We start from the raw sequence: 23,983 nt of genomic DNA on the forward strand, positions 1-23,983 counted from the left end.
CATGATCCTAAAGCCAACAGTATTCTCTTCATGTACAAGATCAATATTCCCAGAGCATCCTGGGGTTTGGTTGCCTCCATCACACCACCTTATACAGTGGACAGATGACCTCTAGGACTGCCAGCTCTGCAGGGATGTATGTTGCTTGGCAAAGCATCTGTTCAGCTGGGGCTTGGGGCTTGCCAGGTGTGTTGCACAACTGCCTTCTGGGGAAATAAAAAACAGGAGGTGCAAGCACCAGGTTGTTTACTTCTATGTTACTGTAATTCCTACACCTCTAAAATCTCATTTAAACTAATGCACAAGTGCTATGAGATTTTTTTTTTTCCCAGAAAGCATGAGCTTGTTCCTTATGGAAGGCATTGCCCTTGTCAATACTTAGATTTCAACTGCAGCTGGTTTCTGCCAGGCACATGAAGCCTGACTTTGGCCCAGGTAAAAAGTCGCTCCGCAATGGCAGAAGACCTCACTTTTGACGCACAAACGTATCTGTCACTGCTGTCTGTGCACGGAGTCATGGAAAACAAAGGGCCTCGAGGTTAGGGGCAAAAAGCAGCATAAAACCTAAGGTCAGGGTGCCACGGCTGCTCGCCAGCCTGCCACCTGAAGGCGGAGACGCTGTGGCGGCAGTTCCCTTTATCCGGTGTTCGGCGCGGCGGCGTTGCCAGGCACCGGGCAGCGCCGCGGTGGGCGGGCCTGTCGGAGGGCAGCTGGCGGAGCAACGGGCGAGAGTGAGAGGCCGCCGCCATGTCGCGGGAAGGCGCCGGCCGGCGGGCGGGCAGGAGGCGCAGTGCGGTGCAGGTGAGCGGCGGCTGCAGGCCGTGGGCAGTGGGCAGTGGGAGTTCTCTGTGGGGCCAGGAAACTGCGTCGGAGGCGTTTGTCTGCTAACAGGTTTCCGCGACTGCAAATGCAGTAATTTGTTGTTAAAGGCAACGCAAATGAAAAAGCCGATTTGAGATCAGAATAAAAACTGTGAAGCAGGTTTTCGTTTCTGTGGACATGGGAAGCTGTTCCCGTGCATAACGTGGGAACCCAGTCGATACAAGAGATGAGACCCCTGGCTTCCCTGTTCCTAGCCCTGCAAAAATGGCTCTGGCTGAAGCACCTGCTGCAGCCAACAGCAGGTGCCTCGGGATGAGCATTAAGGCCCATGTCAGACAACCTGCTCTCAAGCCTTTAGAGGTTTGTGGCTTAGGGTCTTCCAATCTAGAGATTCTGCTGCTTTTCTTAACGTATTATTAATACATAGGGGCAGTTAATTTCTGAACTCATGTAAACATGGGGTGTCCATGATGTCCTGCATCAGCGGTGGCTTATGTGAAGTTCTTCCACCCTTTTGGACCTACCACCTGCTTCAGGTTGCTGTAGTACAGCAGTCAGTGAAGAGATCTTCCCACTGACCTTGTTTTGTGTAAGTGTACAGACCTTTTGTTGATTGGAACATAAAAAGGGGGAAAACATGTCATTACTGACAAAAATGGAAGGGTGATCCTCAAGATACACATCTTATGAAGAACTATAGATTAGTACTACATGGAGTTTGGTGGGTTTTACATAGCAAAACCGAGGGAATTATGATAGAGTTAAAATGTCGTATTGTGCTTACACTTCACAATACCTTTTAGGTAAACAGGTTAATATCTGTTACACATTTTTACTTATGTATGTGTGGGAGGGGGTAATTAGTGCTGAACTTGAAGAAGTGAATTTTTCCTTCTGTGCAAAAGTTATTTGTGAAACCATTTCAGGATGAGCTACAAGAAGCAATTTCTGCTCATGCAGCAAAAGAGCAAACAGCTGAATATTCAGATGACTTTGAGAGTGATGAAGATGGCATGTTAAATGGTAAGACAGAATAAAATATTTTTTTGTTGTATTCTTCCCTTTCTTAATTCCTTACTAGATCACAGAGAATCTTTGGGAGTCAATATGTTTAATGTTTCAAGATTTCACACTTTAACAACTTCTGAATCACTTAGTTCTCCCCTTCTAAGTTAGGAGCAGAATTCCCAGCGAAATTGGTACTGGTGCCAACCTGGTAGACCAAATGCAGCCTGTATGGTTCCCTGCAGTTGTGGTGCCCAATTTTCCTCCTTAGCCATATTGTTTACAGTGAACGTCAGTGGGGGCAGAGGGAAAGCCATGCTGCTTTCTTACTGTTTTTTTTTCAGTCTGGAAAATCAGAAAATAAGGGCTGCAGAACGCACTGAAGTGTACTTAAACCAGGAAGAGGTTTTGTCTGCCTGTTTGTCTTGGGTCAGGATGCCTTTGATGTTTGATAATGTTTCTGTTTAATGTGATTGGCCAAATGGCTCTTCTTTCTCCTAACATGGTGATGCATGTTAAGGGAAGTATGAATCTCAAATATAATAATTTTTTTAATGGACTTCCTCTGGGTCATTTTTCATCCACATCTGACACATCTTTTTAAAGTTTGTGGAATGCTTTGATTTCCCTTACTGATAACATTTTTTTAAATAGCTATACCTGCATTAAATGTGTTACACAGCTATCACAACATTCTTTTTGTTTTCTTCCACAAGCGCTTGACCTCTGAAGTAAGGTCAATTAGAAATAACTATGGGAAGATAAAAATGGTTTTGTTATACATGTGAACCTTAGCATTGGCACAGATATCCTTTGTGAATCTTCTAGTAGATTTCACATGGGACGGAAGTGGAGAGGATAAAAGTGGAGGATGAATTCTGGTAACCAGACATGCTTAGATTTCTTGTTGACATGCTGCTTCTTCTTATGGCATCAGAGACATAGATTTTAGAACGTATTTTAAGTTGTGAGACAGACGAGTTAACCAGTGAATATTTGAAGTATTTGTTTGAGATTGTGTCTGTGGAAACAGAATACAGAAAAGCAAGTAGAATAACAACCTAGTTTGATTGCCTTGCAGAGTTCAGTGATGCAGAAAGAAATGCTCAGAGACTTAAGTCAGAGAGTGTTACATGAAATATACTTTTAAAATATAGAAGAGTTTTTATGTCTTTTTTTTTTTCACTTGTCTCAAATGGAAGTTGATAACATGCTACTTTTCAGGTGCTGGGGAAGAACTTAATGAAAGCAGTTTGGGTGCTGAAAGCACTAAGAAATCAGTTGTGATAGAGAGTCCTCTCTCAGATGATGATTCCTCACAAAAGGCAGATTTGGAAAAGGAAGCTGCTGATGACTTGCCTTTATCTTTTCCTGAAGAAAAGCTTCAGCAAATAATGCTTTCAGAAAGTGAAAACACAGAGGATGACAGAGAACATGATGAAGAATGTTTGGACAGTCAAAATGAGGGTGATGACAGAAAAAATAATGACGAATGTTCAGCTGCTGAAGTTCCATGTGATAATGGTGGAAGTGACCACTGTACTGACTTACCTATTCATGAACTACAGAAAAAAAGCAATCAAGAGGAACACAAACCAATACCAAAGCCACGAGTGCACAAAACAGGAAGTGCTTCAGCATCAGGTGAAAAGAAAGCAGCTGGATGTTGTACTTGCTTAGCCACATTACAATATTTTAAGGTGTTGTAATTTGGGTTTTTTTCATGTCTCTGGTGTGAACTACTTTGACTTTGAATTATTCAATATTCTTCAAAAAACAGGCCCACAGGAGAGGGAGCTGCAGAGTTTCCCCTCTGCATAGCACATAATCACACAGTCTGTAGAATCCATGCACTCTTTAATGGAAAGATCCTTAAAACAGTCATCCCTTCTCTATGACTAGTGAAATTGGACCACAGTGTTCACAAATACAACGTTGAAGTTGTGGTACTGAGATACCATAATGCTGTAATGTAAGCAAAACATCCTACCCAGGCTCACTCTATTGTACACTATGCAGAGAGAAGCAGTCTTCCATTTGTATCTTCACCAGTAGATATCTGAACAACAGAAGCAAAAAAAATTCTTACAACAGTGCTGTGTTAGGTACATGCCTTCTTCTACATGTATGAAAACTGACTTTCCAATTGCAGATAAGCCCTTGAATGCAATTTCAATGTATACAGAGATAATGATAAATGGAAGAGATTAGTTTGTAGATTGTCTGTGTAGAGATTGTATAAGAACCTTTATAACTTTCATTAAACTTTCTGAAAAAGTGGCTGAAACTATATATAGCTGTTTGTATATGGCCTCACTGTGATAAGGAAGCTGTGATATGATTTAAATGGCTTCTTTAACTGAAAACAGTTGAATCTATTGTGGTAGAATCATGTTGCATACTAAAATGTCTCTAACTACGTAGATGTCAGTAGAGCTCTTGCTGTGATTGTAGTGGTTTCTGCTCTACAGCCATGTTTGGGTGGTAAGGCAGATGGGAAGTTTTGCCTTTGTCATGCTCTTAGATTCTATTTAGAACTTGTTGCTACTCCAGTCTTATGTTCAAGTACAATCCAAGTGAATACTCTTCTTACTAGTTCATGTAGTTCTTAGAAGATAGTATGCAGAAAATGCATTATCAAATTCAGCAACATGTTTCATAATCAGATGTTTTTGGTCCAGAAATAGCAATACTCAGAAACAATGACATTCTTGTTAATGTGTCTCCTCGATCTTTCTTCTTCCATTAGGTCAAGATCAGAGCAAGATCAGCACCGGTGACTTGAAACTGGAGGGCAATAGTAGAAAATCCCCTTCTGCAACAGAAGTAGTGACGACCACAGAACATGAGAAAACAAAGAAATTAGAGCTGCCAACAGAAGAAAATTCAAATGAAACACTGAAAATAGTGGAAGGGCAAATAGTAACTGATACGATACAAGAGGTATCAGTGTGTGATTGGTCCGAACATGGGGAGGCAAAGAACACTTCAGATGACTCTGTCAAGGTATTATTCACATGTTTTTTTACCACAGTTTAGAACAATGTTCTAGAAGCACAGTAAAAAGTTTTGTAAAGTTGCTTTTGGTATCTTGAATAGTACTCTGTAAAGTTAACAATTTATCTCTGGTTTGTAGAACTTTGCTTACAAATTCTGTATAGTTTTATGGAAGGTGTAGAGAACACCTTTTACACAAATCATTTATAGCAGATAAGGGTATTGTGAGCTCAAATGTCAGATGTGAGGCTAGCTGAATTGCAATAAGCCATGTATGTTGGTAGAGGATGGAATCAGTGTGACTTGGATAAGATGCGAAGCACTTCATGCTTTATCACAAGAAAGCTGTAAAAGCTACATATATAGTTTCTAGATACAAAAAACAGTTAAAAGAATGTTGATACAATAACAGGGAAACCTACTGCCCAGCTGGGTTCATTTTATTCCTTTGTGCATCTAAACTATAGACTGTAGTTTTACATAATACAAGAAACATTTCTAGGTGCCAATCCAAAAAGATAGAGGCATTCTGAAAGTTTGGTTGGTTTGATCTGGGAGTTTTTTTACTGTCTTACCCTGTACTGTAGTCCTTCTATATTAGAATGGCTTTCTTGCATATTTTTCTAACACCATAGAATCATAGAATACCTAGAGTTGGAAGGGACCTATAGGGATTATCAAGTCCAACTCCCAACATCCCTTTTGGCTTGTAGAAATCTCCTTCATCTTGATCTAGTTCTGTTGCTTGAAAGACCATATATAATTTTATTTTTCCTTCGTATTTCTTAGAAATTAAGTGAAACAAAGGAAAGAGTTCTGCAAAACCCAAAAGCTTCTTTATCTGGCAGGTAAGAGAAGGATGCTATCTATCACAATCTGTATTGTAACTGACCTTCCAGTGCTGCTTTACTCTCGTTTTCTGTTGACATTGTCTTTACTTCTGAGAATCTCTGACTATTTATGGAATAATATATGGCATGTTATTACAACCTTTGGTCAGGGTTAGATCAGATCAGAGTTCCAGCCTTTTGCCAGTGTCTCTGATGAGTGTGTGCTACTGGATCTACCAACGAATCCAGCCCATGATGTCTTTAGGGGTTTTAAGCTGTTTTGTAAATGAAAGTGTATGGAATTTGTAAGCTTTTTTGGTCTGGGTATTTTCAGTAGTGGCAGTAATCAAGCCCTCTGAAGAAAACAGGCTTCTTTCTCCTTTTGGTTTTCCCTGTTCCCAGTCAAGTGCATGTAAAACCAGAAACACAGTAACTTTTGGTATGCACTGTAATAAAAGGAACACTACTTGGTATCATCTACAATAAATGGAAAGTTTTTGACTGTATTTTTGTCTTGGTATTTTTATAGGTCTTCTGCACCGCTAAAGAAAAAGGCAAAAGCTGTTCCTTCAGCTGCACCTGTTTCATCTCAGTATCTGGGAACGTTAAAGGTGTTGGAGGATAAATGTGTGCAGAACAGCACAGAACTTAACAAAGCAGATAGTTTACGAGCAGCTGTTTTCCAGGTAGATCTTAAAAAGAATCAAAACCTGAACAAAAGAACCAACCAACAGAACTATGCATATGAAAGTCCTCTTAGAGGAGTCAGCACCTTTTTTTTCCTTTTTTTTTTCATTCTTGAAATCAATGTTTCTGAGTGTATTCCATACATATGCTTATGGGTGTAATAATCCTTTTATTCTGTTAGCTATGCTTTTTCATCAAATTATGAACTAATAAGCTAGATGACAGAGACATGCTATAATTCATCATTTATTGCATCATTATGTTCTTGGACAAATACATTATTTTCCTTTATTTCTGCTTTTACCTGTTATGTTCTTTTCCTGTTATGTTCTATTGAGTTGGCTTGCAGGAAAGGTGAAAACAGTTCTAGTATTCTCTCCAAAAGGATAATTTATGTGGAGTCTGTGTAGAATTTCCTTAGTTTATGCCTTCCAACAGATTTTTGCTACCAATCTAAGTGAGAAAAAAACTAACCAATGATGTTCATATTAGTATGTGGTTTAAATACTTGTGATGTTTCTAGAACAGAATTTAGAACCTCTAATCCATATTTACATTGTCTCTAATTTTTAAGGTAACATAGTCTTTATTTGGGACACTTGCATCTCTACGCAGCATACCAAATGTATAATTAAACCTTGAAAATGTAAGCTTGATTCTGCAAATGGCTCATAACACTTTATGGACACCTGAAGTCTCACTCTTCCCAGTTGGATTTAACTCTCTTTAATGACAAGTATTTGCAAGACAATAAATTGCATCGCTATGTTCCAAGTGATAAGAATCTTTATTCTGCTCTGTTTCATGTTTGGGGGGGTTATTTTAATGCTTACCTTTTTCAGTTATTGATTTGGGTTTTTTGGGGTTTTTATTTAAGATTTGGTTTTAAAAGATCCTAAACTTTTTCATGTTTTGTAGCTAGGATTTTAGAACCTTTGACTTCCTTGACCACAATGTTTGTGGGATCACACATTAGTCTTATGGGGTGGTTATCTAAGTAGCACATGGAATAATTAAGACAAATTTTAGTGGTCGTTATATTGATGCTGCTTTAATAGTATTTGGTTGTTTTAACATAACTTTTTAAGTTATACCCTAAAAAGTCTTCTAATGATTCTTACAGAATTGGCTGGAAAAGAAAAGGGCCCTTCTACTGGAATTAAAGAGAATTGAAAAGAAGAAGGCTGAAAATCTAAGGAATGATACTGAAAAGGTTTGTGTACATCTTCTTGTTTAAAAAGAAGATGACAGGCTATAATTCTTTGAAGCATGCTTACCTCTGCCTTCTGCCCAGTTACATCACTCTGCTATTCCAATGCATCTATTTTTTTTCTAAACAGCATGAGGTGAGTTGAAACAGTAAACGACATGTCCCACTTGTTACAGTTGCTGTGTAGTGTGTGTGGCTGATCCTTCCCTACACGTTTATATGAGGTATGGTGAAAGTGCGCTGCTTAGATTAATTTCCAGGTTTGCTTAAAGACTTTGGGATGATCAGCTCTTCAGGTGTTAAGTTTAATTTGTCATGCTGGACATGAGTTTGCTCCCTGTCTCAAGAGATGCTTCTCTACAGAGGATTGTATTTTGAGTAGTACCATTCAGAAATCTTAGATTTGGCCTTTAAGTGTTTAATGTGTTTCACTTTGAAGTATTTAACATGTACTTCATGTTCTTCTGTATATGTTTTGCAGGAGTGGTTTGTCTCATTTTAAGTTAAATTAAAAATTAGGAAAAAAAATGCTCTATGGATTTCAAAGTTAATTTTGAGTATTACTTGGAATGTTGTCTGCAAATTAGTTTCCATTTCTTTATTGCTTCATCTAATTCTACATTTGACAAGGAGTTTAAAACATAGTATTTCAATGATGGTTTTAGATTTAAGCGTAGGCTGTTCTTTTCAATCTATAAGGAAGCTGTTAAAAGAGAGGAAGCAATTGCATCTTTTGAAGCCTGGAAAAAAAAGAAAGGAAAAGAAGCAAAGAAGTTAAGTGAACAGAAGAAGCTTGAGGAACTTAAAAAAAAGAAAGCAGCAGAACAGAATGAGGAGAAAACAGAGGCAGCACACAAGGTGATGTGAAACATGTACATGAATATGCATTGAATGTGGTTAAGGAGATTTGAGGATAATTTTGATTAATCCATCAAAAGGTGAAAACTAGATTCTAAATGTAAGCATGGTTATTTTTTGGAGAAAGCTCATATTAGGTTCTGTTCTGTTGGAAGTATGTAATGTTTACATTTGCACATCAAGAGGCGTTTTCCCATATTTGGCTTCTATTAACTGAATATAAAATAAACTCCATATAAATACATTGGCAAGGAACTACTACCTTCTGGGAAAAATATTTTATTCCTTTTTAGGTGTAGTGATACTCACTTCTAAGCAGTGCCACAAACAAACATTCCAGAACTGGGATGTGTAGAAATTACCAAAAAAAAAATATACAGAATAGGCAAGTAGAGTATTGACAAAAAGGTGAGGGATAAGATTTCTAATGAATCAGTGATTTTCTTTAGGCATTTGAAAAATGGAAAGAAAGAAAAGTGGAATATTTAAGAGCACAAAGCAGAAAGGAAAAACAGTCTGAAAGAATCAAAAAGAGGAAAGAAGAGGAACTGATTGCAGAGAAGAGGAGGAACAGCATGTCAGCAGTTGAAAAATGGTACTACTCCACTGGGTTTTGAAATATCATAGTTTCCCCACTATTTGCTTATAAGTGCAGTAGCTCTTCTGTGAGTGCTTCATGTGCTTTTAATTGGGAGACAGTGGCATGCTTGTGACCTGGCTCTTCACTCCCAAAAAACAACCAGGTATATCAATAAGAACAAGCTGTACGGCTTCTTTCAGTTTATGAACTTCAATGCTTACCTCTCCAAAAGGCTTCTAAACCTGGTACAGAAAAGTTAGTAATATAGTAGATGAAATAGTAGGTTCATTTATACCTTGGTGATGTAATACATAACAGTGGACTTAAAAAAATTTTAAATATACATTCTAAATCTTTTATTAAATGTGTAAAATATCTCTTTTAACTCAATTTGGTTAATCTGTTGCAGATGCAGTATTTAGTCATTGCATGATGATTTCCTGTTTGTTCTTCTCACTATACAGGAATGAAAAAAAGGAAGAATATACAAAACAGAAGAAAGCAGAAAAAGTCCTAGAGAGAAGAAAGCAAAAAATACAACAGGCAAAGAAGGAAGAAAAAGATAAAAAGGCTATGGAGGAATATGAAAAATGGCTGGTATTTTTTTTTAACTTTGTTTTTTGCACTTTATCAAACTCAGAATGATTATTGTGGTAATGAATGGGATTCCTTTTGTATTATAATCCTCATGTGGCTTTCATGCTGTTGTGAAAGAGGCCAGGTGATGGCAGTACTACATAGCTAGTCCCCCAAAGTTCTTGAGAAAAAATTATGATAAAATAACAGTGGGCTTCATATTTAGCATACATGGGAAATATATTTCCTCTAGCTACCTGATGCAGAATTTTGAATTCCATAATTAGTCTTCATTTTTTGACATTCCATGTCAGGAGCAACCACCTCTGAAGGACTGACTCACCACAGCACAAAAGCTGCAAAACCAAGCAGCATCACCAGCTGCAACTGTGAGAGCATATACATCAAAGGAAGCATTTTGAATAGAGACTTGTATATCTTAAAATTGATAGCATCACTTATAATGATGTTTGAGATTATTTCCATTTCTTAGAACACTGATGTTCCCAATTACACTTTTCCTACGACAGTGTATTTTAGTCATAATTATTAATCAGTAAACTGATCTAGTTTACTCTGGTCCCCACATTAACCAGTTTACTCTGTTTTTTTCTGTGTTACAGAAAGACAAACTAGAAAGATAAGTAATATTCTTAGCACATATTGTTTTCTTAAAGGTATATGACTTGCTACTGAAATCACCCAATGACACAGTCGTTCATCATACTGACTTGCAAGGTCTTAGTTTGAGGTGGTTTCTTCTGTTGTCTCTTTCCTTGTGATTTCTGGCATGGGTCCTGTACGTATCATATGTTCTCTTGCCATTTATAAGAATGGGATCTTGCAATTCAGCTGGCTTAAGGTCCTTACAGAGATTGATTTGTAGTGTCAACAGCTTAACAAAAGGATTTCCAGAGTCTTGAGTGGGCTATTTTCTGAGGGGAGGGGATAGATGAGAACTGAGACAAGCAGGCATGTAACTGTGGGACAGATTTTAAAAGGACAATCATCCTTTATTTGGCTAATTCAGAAGTATGCAGTTACATAAAACAAGAGCCTTCTCTGTGTTTTCAAAGTTTTAGTCTTAGATTGAAGTCAAAATTTTAAAGATCTTTTTTGAACTGATCTTCTGTTGGAATAGCTCTGATTTCTATAGTCATCAGTAAGAAGTGTTTTTCACATTGGTAAGAGGTGTTTTCTCTGTTTCTTTTTATTTCCAGCTGTGTTTCCAGCTGTGTTTCCAGTTTTTTGTCAAATGATTGATGTCTAATTTTAGATTATTTTTCATTTAGTCGATGTTCCTGGTTTCTAGTGATGGAAGTATTATGCTTTGAGTAGCATCTGATACTCTGTCCCAGTATGCTTTACTTGCTGGAATTATCCTCAGTTACTGTAGGTATACTGAAGCATGAATGTTACCTCTACTCTGCTCTTGTAAGACTCCCCTGAAGAACTGTGTTCATCTCTGTGACCCCAAGCTTTAAGAATGACATCAACTTGCTTGAGCAAGACCAGAGGAGTGCCATGCACGTGATCAGGGATCTGGAGCACTTCCCCTGTGGGGATAGGCTGAGAGAGTTGGGGTTGTTCAGCCTGGAGAAGAGAAGGCTCTGGGGAGACCTTATAGCAGCCTTCTAGTACTTAAAATGGGTATACAGGAAAGATGAAGAGGGACTTTTGGCAAGGGCATGTGTTGAATAAGACAAGGGGTCATAGCTTTAAACTGAAAGAGGGTGGGTGTAGATTAGTTATCAAAAAGAGTGGTGCCACACTAGAACAAGTTGCCCAGAGAAATTGTGGAGGTCCCCTCCCTGGAAGTGTTCAAGGCCAGGCTGAAAGGGGCTTGGAGCAGCCTGGTCTAGTAGAAGATGTCCTTTCCCATGTGGGGGAATAGGAACTAGATGATATTTTAACGTCTGTTCCAACCTAAACCATTCTATCATATTCTGTGATACCAGTGTCTGCACTTGTCATTGAGGTGGACCTATTCAGAGGAGTAGAACATGGAGGAGAATCATGCAGAAAGTTTTTAACAACAGATAAGTAGAATTTCCTAGATGTGTTATATTCTCCACTTTATGTGGTAAATGTTAATCTAGTATGAGTTGATGAGAAGTAAAGCTGCTCAAAGATCTCAAAGATCAACATAGTAAGGTCAAATGCACTAGAATTTTCAAATTTTGCATGCTCAACACCTATTTTTGGCATTCTATAGCCATTTAAACACATCAGGAAATGATGTACTTACTATACCAGAATTTTAATCTGGCATTGCAATGTTAGAAATAAGGCTGTTATTCTTTTTAAATGTTGTAAGGATTCTGTAGCATTTAAAACTCTATTATGTGACAGTCATACTGCTAAGGAATGTGATCTTCTTAGAATTTTGCATGTGAAAAATGTATTAATCTTACAAGACTGTTGAGTAGAAATCTTCCACAGAGAAATCAGGCCATACGATCACGTTGATCTGACATATGACAAGCTGCAGTTACAAATTTCATCTTTCACTATTTCTGTTACTCTTCTCCTGTTAATGCAAGTAACATCTTGCTTACTATTTTAGGAAATATTTGTATGTGTTACGTCTTGTGAGAATATGCATGGTGGTTAGGACTAAGAAAGTTAAAAGCTCTGTGTGTGTTGAAGGCAAGGAAGAAGCCAGTAAGTCTTCATGTCAAATTGATTCTGTTAAAAGGCAGTTAAATTAACTCGGGACTCTTTCCTTGGCACTCGCATTCATTCATGAGAATTGTTTCTTCAAACTCAAACGTTCAAACCTGAGACTTGATTTAAAAACCCAAATCAAGGTTCGTTCTTTTTCTGGGTATATATTTATATGTTTTGTGTTGGATTTGGACTTTTCATACATGAGTCTGTTGTGTGACGTATTCAGTGAAGAGTGCTTTATAAGTTTAAAATAAGCACATTTCTTTGTAACATGATTTCTCAAAGAGTTGCAAATTCCTCTACAGTAAATCCTATGTTTAATGAGTTTTGAGTTACCAGTCCTGATTTGTCTTTGAATGTCAAATACAGATTCAGATTCTAAGATTTGTAGAACATGATTAAATTTTGCTAAAAATCAATTGGCTGGACATGTGCAAATACTACGAAATAGGAACATGGATTATACATATGTTCCATTATAGAGCACATTATTCCCAAGCTTGTCTGTGCTGCTTGCATGTATCTTCTTGTATTTTTTTTAAATATCCCTGATAATGCAGACTCCTTTCCCCTTAAGGTACTAATCAGTTCCCTTTAAGAATTCGTGAAAAAAGTACCTCTAAAGTTGTTCTAAATACATAAAGCCACCAGTTTTGTTCATCTGAGGAAGATCTCTATGAAAGGAGAAAGAAAACAAAAGTGAACTATGACAGAGTCATAGTCTTACAGGGCTACAAGCCCAGTATGTCTCAACTACTACATGTAACCCAGAAAGATAGGGTTTGTGCAGAGAGATAATATTTTCTGTTATATTGTGATGAACTTCTGTATCACTTGTTTTAGTAAAGGGCATTACTTCCCTGTGCAAGCCTTGTTTTTAATCAGTTTTACTAGTATCGACCTGAAATAATTGTGTTTATTTAGCCAGACCAGAGATTTCTAATTGAATTGGATCTTCAGATTTATGCTAACAGAGACCTAAAGGGCCCAAATTAAAATCATATTGATAGGGTTGATGTTTCAGTGCATGTTACGCTTTCTTGTACATCACACATAGACCTAACATTAGTACAGTTTGACTGCTGCTTATGTGTAACAAGAGGAAAAGGTCAAGCTCCCTTTTTTACAATAACACTTCTATCCCTAATTACCAGTCTACTCCCTTGGCTGTTTCTACCCCACTGTCTCTTCTTATTTATCAGTGACATGCAAACACTGCTAGGATCTTGGGAATCTGAGGATATAGAGTGTCCCTCACAGGGATAGGATCATGGATTAGCTGAGAGTGCCACTTACCTTACAGGTATCTTCAAGGAGCAGTGCTTCCACTGCAGTGCAGTTCATACATGTAAAAATATGGTGCTTCAAAATACTGCCTCGTAGGCTGTAATAGAGGAAAGGACCAAGGTTGAATTTTACATAATTGATGATGGTTTTAAGCCTGCATATCCACATTGCATCTTTGCCACCAGGGATATGTGTGCCAGTTGTTGGTCCTAGGCATGAATGCACTGTTCGTGTGCCAGAACGCCAGCTGCTCAAGGACCCTTTATCCACCTCTCAGCTGGGGCACTATACTTTATGCCCTAGTCCATAATGTCAGCCCTAGTTCTACCAAAATAGAAACTACTTTAGGTCAGTGATGTTCTCAGACATGCACCTCAAACCTGCAAGTGTGACACGAGGAAAATTTTGACCTGTAAAGAACTCTCCAGTGCACTAAATTGCTAATGCAGATGCATCTTTAGATGAAGATTCTGGCAATGGTGAAATGACAGTCATCTGTGCAAAGAAGACTGCTTATTTCATACAGAACAATATAAAAATTAAATAATTTGGAACTATTTTTGAATGACAGATCTCTTGAAAATTGCTTGTTGATCAGGCACATAAAGAATATTGCACGTGTCTTGCTTTTCATTCATCATTGTAATTGCCCATTGCTGTTTGAAACAACAGAAAATATCATCAGAACTGTGCAGAAATTTCTTTATAATTAAATTGTTTAATTCCCAGTTAGCTCTATTACAAGGCAAGTGTGATTTAATAACTACAAACAATTACAATGATGCATCAATGTTCTCGTGTAATGAGAACATGATATTTAGCACTGTGATTTAGGTATCCTCTTAAAAAAGAATTAAGATGAGATTAATTGCATACAAGAGAAATACAGTACCTAGTCCAGTAGGCCTTCTCTTGGGCTTTTAAAGGGAATGCACTAAGTTCCAAAAGGCAAACCTCCATCGCGTGTTAACTTTTCATTTTAACGATGCATAGCAATAGTTGTAACTTTTCTCTTGGTGGAGTTGGGCTTTGATTGTTTGTTGATTTTCTTTTTCTTCCCCCCCCCCCCCCCCTTAATTTTTATTCTCAGGAAAAGAAAGAGAGGAGAGAGCAGCTTGACAAGAAGCAAAAAAAGTTGAAGGCTGCCCATGGAAGTGAAGTGCCTCCTCCCTGGAGTCCACCTGGCAAAGTCACATATTCAAGGAATTACTGAGCAGTCCATTGCCTTCTGTAAGAGAAGATAGTATGCCAAGTTCTGACAATGGGTAGTCATTGTTTCAGTAACAGCTGATTTTCACTTAATCCATTATTGATTTTGCATCCTTCATTTTGAGTTTATTTGATCCCTATAGTTTAACTAGATTAGTTGTCCCTTTCTATTGCTTTAGAAAATGTACTAATTTTTTTAATTCCACATTGTACTTAGTTTTGCTAAATCCTGTGTTACTTTGTTCCTTTTGGGGTGAAAGAGTATATCCATCATATGTGAGGCTGGACTGGCATTTTTTTCAACCAATAAGTAGCAAAATGATTATTTGTAAGCTACTAGGCCATGCTGCATGGGAGTTAAATCTAGAAAAAATGCTTTGTGAAGGCAGGGGGATGAGGGGCAAGGAACAGAAAAGCAGTCTGCAGGGGCAGGATGGTAAGAAGCCCCTCCAGCAATGTGGGGAAGCAGGAGGAAAAGAAAGTTGGAGCCAGACCAGGTGGAGTGGTATGAGATATACATACCTGTGAGCCAGCTTAGGTCTGCTGCCCTGGCTGACTGGATGCTTGCTGATGGCCTGCTAACCATGGCTGACCTGTGATTCTATCCGAGCAAAATCAGGACTGTGGGCAGTCTAAGAGGTGGGGTAAAATTACAGATAGCAGCAGAAGTAGCACAGTTAGAACACAGGCAGAATGCTGTGAAACTGCCAACTCAAAACTGACCCACTTAAATTTCATGGAATAAATGTTTAATAAATTCAGGCATGCAGGCTAGAGTGATGATGGGCATCATTGCTCCTCTAGGGTTCTAGCACTTGGAGCCTTGAATTCAAGTTTAGTCTGTTAAGAAACTATAGCTAAAATATCATGGGAAGATGAAATGTGTAGTAGACAGCAGAGTTTTCTGTACAGCTGTCATGATCAGGTCAGGAGAGTCTGAGGCAAAGCATGCAGCCTGTGAGGAGCAAATTGTCTGGTTCTTTATTTTCGCATTGTCCAGTCAGAGCAAGTAAGAATCTTTCTATTCTGACGGACCCACAACTGAGAATTGCAAATGAAAACTATGATAGAGCAGTGACAGAGTTAGAAAAGGGTTTGTCATGTGCCTGTGCCTAAACTGAATACTGCATCCTTAATGGCTTTAAGCCTTTAGATGATCGTGTAGAAATCTTGTGACAGGAGATGTATGTGGGAAGATGTTGCTGACATCTTTCAAAGGAAGGATCTACCCAGCACTTGCATAAATTCACAACATTTCAATTAGAAAAAGATGTATAAGGTCTGAAGACATGGAGAAAAATGTTGATGCAAGAGTTTGCTTAACTTTTATAATAAAATTTTGGGAGCTTTGTCAAATTCTACTTTGTAAAAACTTGGACATGCACGATGCAAATGCTCTAGAAAAAACAGCTGAGAAATACAAACATGTACATTAATTTATAAAAACTTGTATAAATCCTGTTCATATATTTATTGCTGAGAGAGGAAAAATATTTTGTGTTTAATAAAGTATATTTTAGTCTAATGTCCTCAATGTTTTAATTGGATCCTAGGATACAGATCTTTATTTAATGCATGTGGATGAAATAGGTGATGTCCCTAACCACAAGGCTTTGTTTATCACTGATACGTGGCAAGTAGACAGGGAACTATCCTGCTGAAGTCGGAGCTTCTGCCAGTACAGCACTCTCCTCCAGCTCACTGACAGTGACTGGTGTACTGCCACACCAATGAAAACAAACATTTATGGAAGCAGGGGTTTCCAAGTCATAACCTGGAAGATGATCAGTATCTCATTTTTCCTGAAGTCTTTCATTTGAAGTTACTGCATTGGTGGACCAAAGGGGCAGGTTCATGATAATTTTTTTTCTATTCCAATTCACTCAGTCTGTGTAAGAATGATTTTATGTTGTTATCCATCATACCTTCTTTTTCTTCCATATTTACAAAATACTAGATCATCTTACCTGGTATGTACGTCATGGACTGCTGCATTTCACCATTTTGTGTTGAACTGAGTGACAAGGATGAAATAATTTGGATTGTGAACACTGCTGTCTGCCTTGGCTGAGCGAGCTGGACTTGCTCCAGTATTTCTCTATCTTTCCTGCTCTGCTGAGCCCCAGATGCAGTCTCATACCCAGATGCCATCTCAGCCATGCCAAACAGGGGAGAACAATCACTTGCATCGATGTGCTGGATACACTCCTGCTAATACAGCCCACGATACTGCTGGCATTCTTTGCTCTAAGAGTCCATAGCTGACTTAACATTCCACTTCCTGTCCTCTGGTACTCCTAGGTCTTTTTCTGCAAAGCTGCTTTCTACCCTATTGGGACTCAGCCCACCCTGTTTCATGGGGTTATTTAACCCTACATGCAGGACATTGCCTTTGTTGAATTTACAAGTTCCCACCAGCCCACTCCTCCAGCTCCCTCAGAAACACCCAGCTTGGCTCCATGGACTTAGCTGTGTCCATTTCACTGAAGTGCTCTCCTATTCTGTCTTCCTCTGCAGTGCTTCAGTACCTGAGGGCAGACCTCACCAGTAAAAAAAAACCCAAAACAAAACAGAAACAAACAAAAAAGGCATCAATTATCTCAGCCTTTTCCATGTCCTGCATCACTAAGTCACCTGTGCCCCTGAGCAGCAGGACCATATCTTTCTTTCACTGTCAGTGTACTTACGGAAGCCCTTATTACTGCCTTTCAAATCCTGTATGAGCTTTAACTCCTGCTGAGTTAAGACTTTAATAAATCCCTCCACACTTACTCAAGTAATGTCTCTATGTACCTCTTGTGTTGCAAGTACTGTCCATCATCTGTGTGCTTGCTTACTGTCTGACCTCAGGCAGGAGAGCCCTGTTCACGTGCAGTAGCTGCCTGCCACACTTACTCAACTACCCACATGTCAGAATGGCCTGTTCTTGTGTTCTGACAAAGATGTTCTTGAAGGTCAACCAACTCTCCTGGGTCCCTTTGGTCCAGGGCAGTCTCCTGTGAGATTCTTCCAAACTAATCCCTGAACAAGCCATCATCTTCCTTCCTGAAGGCCAAGGTTGTGGTTCTACTATTTATCTTGCTTGGCTCTTAAATGCCTAAAGCTTCACAAACTGAGTTACAGCAGCCAAGCATCAGCTTTTTCAACCCCCTGCTAGTTCATTCCCTGTAACCATGCAATAATTAAGTTTAAGTCTCAAGAACATAGAATCAGTCAGGGTTGGAAGGGACCACAAGGATCATCTAGTTCCAACCCCCCTGCCATGGGCAGGGACACCTTACACTAGATCAGGTTGGCCAGAGCCTCATCCAGCCTCATCCAGGGATGGGGCCCCAACCACTTCCCTGGACAACCCATTCCAGGGTCTCACCAATCTCATGATGAAGAACTTCTTCCTCACTTCCAGCCTGAATCTCCACACTTCCAGCTTAGCTCATCAGAACTTCCAACTTCAGATTTTCACTAAACCACTGTTTTGTAGATTTTTCTAAAGGATACTAAAGTAATTGCAAAACTCTTAACCTTGTTATTTCAACCTGGGGCATGGAGAAGTCTGCCCATATTAACAGCATTCAGGCAGGTAAGCTATGTTTTCAACATAGTATATAATTCTAGCACTTATGCTCAAAAGAGAAGTGTTAAAAGCCCTTGCAAAGTGTTTTTCTTCTGTACTACCACTTCATTTATGAATAATCTTCCTGTGATGCTTTTATTTCTGGGTAGAGTCAGACTAGAACAGTGAAAAGTTTTTCTATTCTTTTTTTAAATTCTTCATTTAAAGAAGCCAGAACTCCCATTATAGGTTAATTGTTTTTCATGAGTGGGAATATAAAATTTAAATATATTCGTTTTCATTAATATAAACTAGGATGTCCAGTCAATGATGATAACAAATGATAGGAGGATAACATTGTTTTCAAGCATCATTAACTCTCAACAAGTAGAATGTTCCACTGTTTAACTGTTTTAGTGCCCAAAGGTATCATAGACATGAACTTAATAACCTAATTGATTTATATCTTCCTTTGCACCTCTTAACATAGTGTAATACACTGGGGACCTATCCCAGACATCCTCAATCTGTTTCACTTTCTTGAAGAAGCACCTGCAGCATTATGGAGCGTAAACTACTTTTTTAGCAACCCTGAATTCCTGTACACTTCTTCATATTTCTAATACTGAAGTATAATGAAGATGTACAGAGGAAATTTAGCATCTAGCCTAACAGGCTGGCTGTGAAACCCTGCTCCCATCCTGAAGGACTTCTAGGAGAAGTTATGCTCCATGATCCACACAGGATGGTATCTACTATTCCCTCCACACGCCAGAAATATATTTTCACTGACAGCTCTAGGTAAAATATGAACAGCAGTTAACTCAGCCAATAATTATCCATCAAAGATAACATTCTAAACCTCCCAGATTTGACTTTTGTCTAAGTAGACCCTTGTGACAGTTTTTGTTGCTTAGCTTGTCTACCACTGAAGGAGAATGCTGTCCTTGACTGAAAGGGGAGCAGAAAAGATTATACTGCAAAACTCAGGGAGCAAAAAGAAGACATTCAGGCTTTTATGTAAACTTTTTTTGGCTGTCATGGTGAAAGAATACCAGTGAGAAAATAAAAGCAATCAGTACTGTCATTACTAATGTCATCATTTGTAGAAACCTTAGTGGTTATGAATGTGGTGCTGAATGCTGCACAAGCGAGGTATAAAGATGACTTGCCACAGAAGGCTCTGCATTCCAGAAAACACATAATAGAGATTTAGTCAAAAACAGGAGGAGACTGAGAATGGTCTTGGGAAGGCAGCTTCAGTTTCAGAACAGCAGCCAGAGTACCGTTGTATCAACAGCTCCTGGCAGTTTGATTTCACAGTCCAACAGCTACTGTCCTTGCTTGCTCTCTTGCCTTCAGCAGATGAAGCCAATGTGCTCATTTTCCCCTTGACTCTTCTCCTGACCATATTGTCAAGCATAGTTAGGTTTCCTTTCTTCTACTGTACCAAATTTCCTCTTTCCTGTGTAAGACACCAAGTAATTCTGTCCATTGTTGCAGTCATATAGCACCTCCAAAAGAGATCAATCTATTCAAAGAATGAATCTGCTGTCAGTATTGCTGTACAATTTGCAGTATTATTATAGTATTAAACCCTAATATCAGCTAGATACTTGTTTTCCCTTAAACAGATGGTAGTGCATCAAGCTGTTAAATTTCACTGCAGCAAAAATTACATTCTGCTTAAAGTTTCTATTCCTCATGTGAATCAATAAAATGTAGGAACACTGCACTAGAGAAATGCTCTTTGGAAACAGCTATGCATTTTTAACCTATCCAAAGAAAGGGCTCATGATAATAACTCCTGATTTTCAAGGGCAAACAATGTTTTTTAGCTTACCAGGTATCACTAGAAAGAAAGATTATGTGCGAATAATATCAAGGCAATGGTAGGTGGAAACAACAGGATTAATAGCTCAAGGCTCAACGTAGCAAGTGCACATTAAGTCTTTCATAATGCCTGTCTACTGATTTGCAAGTCAAATATCCTTTATGCTGTTCTCTTTGTGATTCACATTCACCTTTTCTCATGCAGATATTTGTTTTAAATAATCCTGTACACTGGTTAAAGCAGTCATAAGAGAAAGAGCAGAGAGAGTTTTGCCGGTACATGTAATCCTTGCTGTCAATCTATAAATTACATGTAGAAGTGAAATTATAACATGGGCATGGATGTAAAACAGAAATTGATAAAAAAAATGTAATTGTCAAGACTGTATGACTTGAAATTACTGCCATGAGGGGGGGAAATTAAATGTGCAATCCTACAACACCTGCTTAGAGCCTCTGCATTGAAGGCCACTGGACCTGGTTTTCTGGGTTCATATAAAGGTGTGCCAACAGGCCATGCCACAGAGCTGCAATGACATCCCTGGCTCCTGCACTGATGGGGTAAAACAAAGAAAAATGAAGTTTGGCCAGTGAGGTTTTGTATAGGCTCCACTCTGTTACAGGCTGAATGACTTTTCTGAACTGCCAAAATCTGGGAAAATGTCTCTGAAAACGCTTCTGCCACAGATGCCAGAAGAAGAGTTACCACAGGCAGGTTGTATTATTATAATGGCTAGCAAGGCTCTATTTTCATCAGTTTAAACATTTATTCCTTAAAAAAAAAAAAAGTGTGGCTACAGTAAAACACTCCATGGGTGATAAATGAGTCTTACCCATCTTTAGCAAAACAGGCAGCCAAGCATTAGCACACATCATAAAGGCTTCAGTTTCTGTGTCCTATTTTGAGCTAAAACTAATTCTGTTCAATGATCTTACTTTTTAGTTTGGTCTCTTCTGAGTCACTGAACTTTCTGCAGCTGACAACATGTTTTTGTAGACAGTATCTGCTTCAAGCAATGATAATCCTTGATGTTTGCATCTGGGAAAGAACAACCCCGTGTACCAGTATAGGCTGGGGACTGAGCTGCTGGAGAGCAGTGCGGAGGAGAAGGACCTGGGGGTCCTGGTGGGTAGAAGGATGCCCATGAACCAGCAATGTGCCCTTGTGGCCAAGAAGGCCAATGGAATTCTGGGGTGTATTAGGAGTGGAGTTGTTAGTAGGTTGAGAGAGGTTCTCCTTCCCCTCCGCCCTGATGAGGCTGCATCTGGAACATTGTGTCCAGTTCTGGGCCCCTCAGTTCAAGAGGAACCTCAATGAACTGCTTGAAAGATTCCCTTGCAGAGCCACAAAGAGGATGGAATTGAACATCTCCTTTATGAGGAAAGGCTGAGGGAGCTGGGGATATTTAGCTTGGAGGAGACTGAGACGCAACCTCATTAATGCTTACAAGTGTGTGGAGGGCGAGTGTCAGGAGGACTGAGCCAGGCTCTTCTCAGTGATGTCTGACAACCGGACAAGGGGCAACGAGTGCAAGCTGGAGACTAGGAGGTTCATGGGAATTTCCATGGAAAAATGAGTGCTGGAGACAAACCTTAAACAGGGTTCAAGGTTTCTGCCTGTCCTGTGCCACCCATCTCACTCCTACCCTTCATAGCCCTTTCCTCTTTCTCCATTTACCTCAGTCATGGCTTCACTGTCCTGGCTCACAGATGGCTAAAGCCCTGCCTGCTGGGGAGCCTTAAAAGCAATCATTGTACATTTATAACTAACCCAGTTGCCTCAATGAGTGGCAGCACACAGCTGCCCTCAGGGGTGGGCATGGAGCAAACAAGATGGCAGCAGGGAGAGGCAGTTCTGGGCTTGGCAGAGCCTGCTGCGGAGAGCCTTTTTGCTGATACATATTTATTCTGCTCAGGTACCTTTTTTCCTGACTCTCACTAGAAATATTCAGGTATTTCTTGTGGCCACTGACCCCAAGAACAGAAGGTTTTTCTGGCCCCAAACTTTTTGAATGCAATTTAAAAAAAAAATCCCAACAAAGTACACTACACTTCATTTCATTTCTAATATGGTGTATGTTTCAGTCTCTCCTGGGAGCCTTATAAATATGATTACAGTAAATATTTCACTTATGTCGCATTCAGTCCATTACACAAACCCTTGTGTGATCTGAGACCCAGACTGACAGGGCAGACAGGGTTGGCAATTTTCCCACATGACTGTTCAAACAGGGCTAAGTGCTACTTCTGGCTGGTGTTCAACCAGTGAGGAACAGAGCACTTTGGGCAGATCAGTAAACCCAGATCCCATGTTCAATTATGGATGGGGAGTGTTTTGACTGAAACTCTCAAAACAACTTTATTTACTTCTTCTAAGAGGGAAAGCTTTGTAAATATATATTTCTGAATTATTTGAATTGCCATGCAACCTGGAATAAATGTTGTTGTCTTCCCTTCACTGCCCATGGGAAGCTGATTTTTGGCTGAGATTCACTTTACAAGCTAACGAGGGAGAATACATTAAATGGCAGTAACAAGGACAAGCCACGGATGATCCATTACCACTCCTTGGAAAGCAGCTGGGAGAGATCTCATTCACCTGTGCCTGTACCTGGGATGTGGAGTGTCAGTCTTTGCCCTGAAGGTCTCCTTACACTGGTGGGATCCTGCAGGTACCTCCTGCTCACTTTTGTTTAGCACTCAGACTTAACAGTTGTAATGCACACAGCAGTTAGCATCAATGTTTTACTTTAAGGAGCGTCCAAGGCTAGACCTTGGAAACCTACGCTTCCTTGAATATGGTTGCACTGCCATATTTGCTAACGAGTGTGCACCAGGAACTGTTTATTTTGATTTCATTCATGCTTTATTTTGATTCACTGGAAAAATAGGTGTTTCTTCAGGCAAATAGCAAAGAAAGTTTATGAAACTGTACTGACAATGTTCTAGATATGTGTCCAAAATGTTGACTCCTGCATCTAATGGGGGTTGTAATATAGTTTAACTCAGCTCTTGTATCCATGTGGCCTCTTTAGTATGTTTGCTAAAATGCTAGGAACACAAAGTTTGCTGAAACAGCTTTTTTAAGGGAGGGGTGTGTGAGTGTGTGTGACCCAAGCCCATAGATGATTTACAGTGCAGCATTTGGAAACTCTAAAGCTGCCTTCAGGGTACTGCTGAGAAGCCTGGTGAAAGAGCTGGCACGCTGATGTTTGGTTTCACCCCGGTGAATCCCTCAGGCCAAGTTTGAAGGTGCTCTGCCAGCTATGTTGTCTGTGAGGGATCCTAACATCCCACCAAGAGCAGGAATGGAGGCTTAAGAGAGATTACCTACATACGCTTTACAGGGTCATTTGTGTTCGGTAGTAGCTGGCAGATTCACACATGTGAATGAGGGACAGGAACCTGGGGAGGTGGATATTCCTAGAAAGCCTATTCAGATGATGGGGAACAGCTGCAGTAGCTCCTTGATGGTATCCCAGCTGTGGGAACTGAGAAGTAACAAGAACTTTTCAGCTATACGTATGTTCAGGTATAGTCTTAACTCTGAGTTTCACTCTTCGTGCTGGGAGTTTTGTGGTGTGGATCCTGATCACTCCTGACCTGCCTCCTCTTTCAGCTGGGTTTTCCTTGCTGGCTTAGGACAAAAGTATCTTGCTTGACATGAGTGGTATGGGAGTCCTAGGAACAGGAGGAAATCTTATGGGCGATGTCCAGGGAACATGTATGATGCCAGTGTTGCATAAAGGAGATGTGAAATGGAGGCTAATAGAAGGGGTCATTGAGGAATAGGATAAGCAGCACTAGTGAAAAGTATGGAGTGGATGTCACAAGTCCTTTTTATTCATTACTACCTACATTTTTTT

General features: G+C 39.5%; 1 protein-coding gene across 1 annotated transcript; it reads left to right on the plus strand.

Annotated features, from left to right (window-relative positions):
* The first annotated feature begins 747 nt into the window (after positions 1–747).
* MAP9 (microtubule associated protein 9) lies at positions 748–14,735 on the plus strand. The gene is made up of 11 exons (XM_054382944.1): positions 748–801; positions 1,728–1,845; positions 3,052–3,471; positions 4,577–4,833; positions 5,614–5,672; positions 6,184–6,340; positions 7,465–7,554; positions 8,251–8,409; positions 8,859–9,004; positions 9,454–9,586; positions 14,613–14,735. The coding sequence occupies exons 1-11, from the start codon at positions 748–750 to the stop codon at positions 14,733–14,735; spliced, it is 1,716 nt and encodes a 571-aa protein (XP_054238919.1).
* Positions 14,736–23,983: the final 9,248 nt, after the last annotated feature.

Source organism: Indicator indicator, chromosome 8, assembly GCF_027791375.1.
Source record: "Indicator indicator isolate 239-I01 chromosome 8, UM_Iind_1.1, whole genome shotgun sequence".
Classification (NCBI taxonomy): Eukaryota; Metazoa; Chordata; class Aves; order Piciformes; family Indicatoridae; genus Indicator; species Indicator indicator.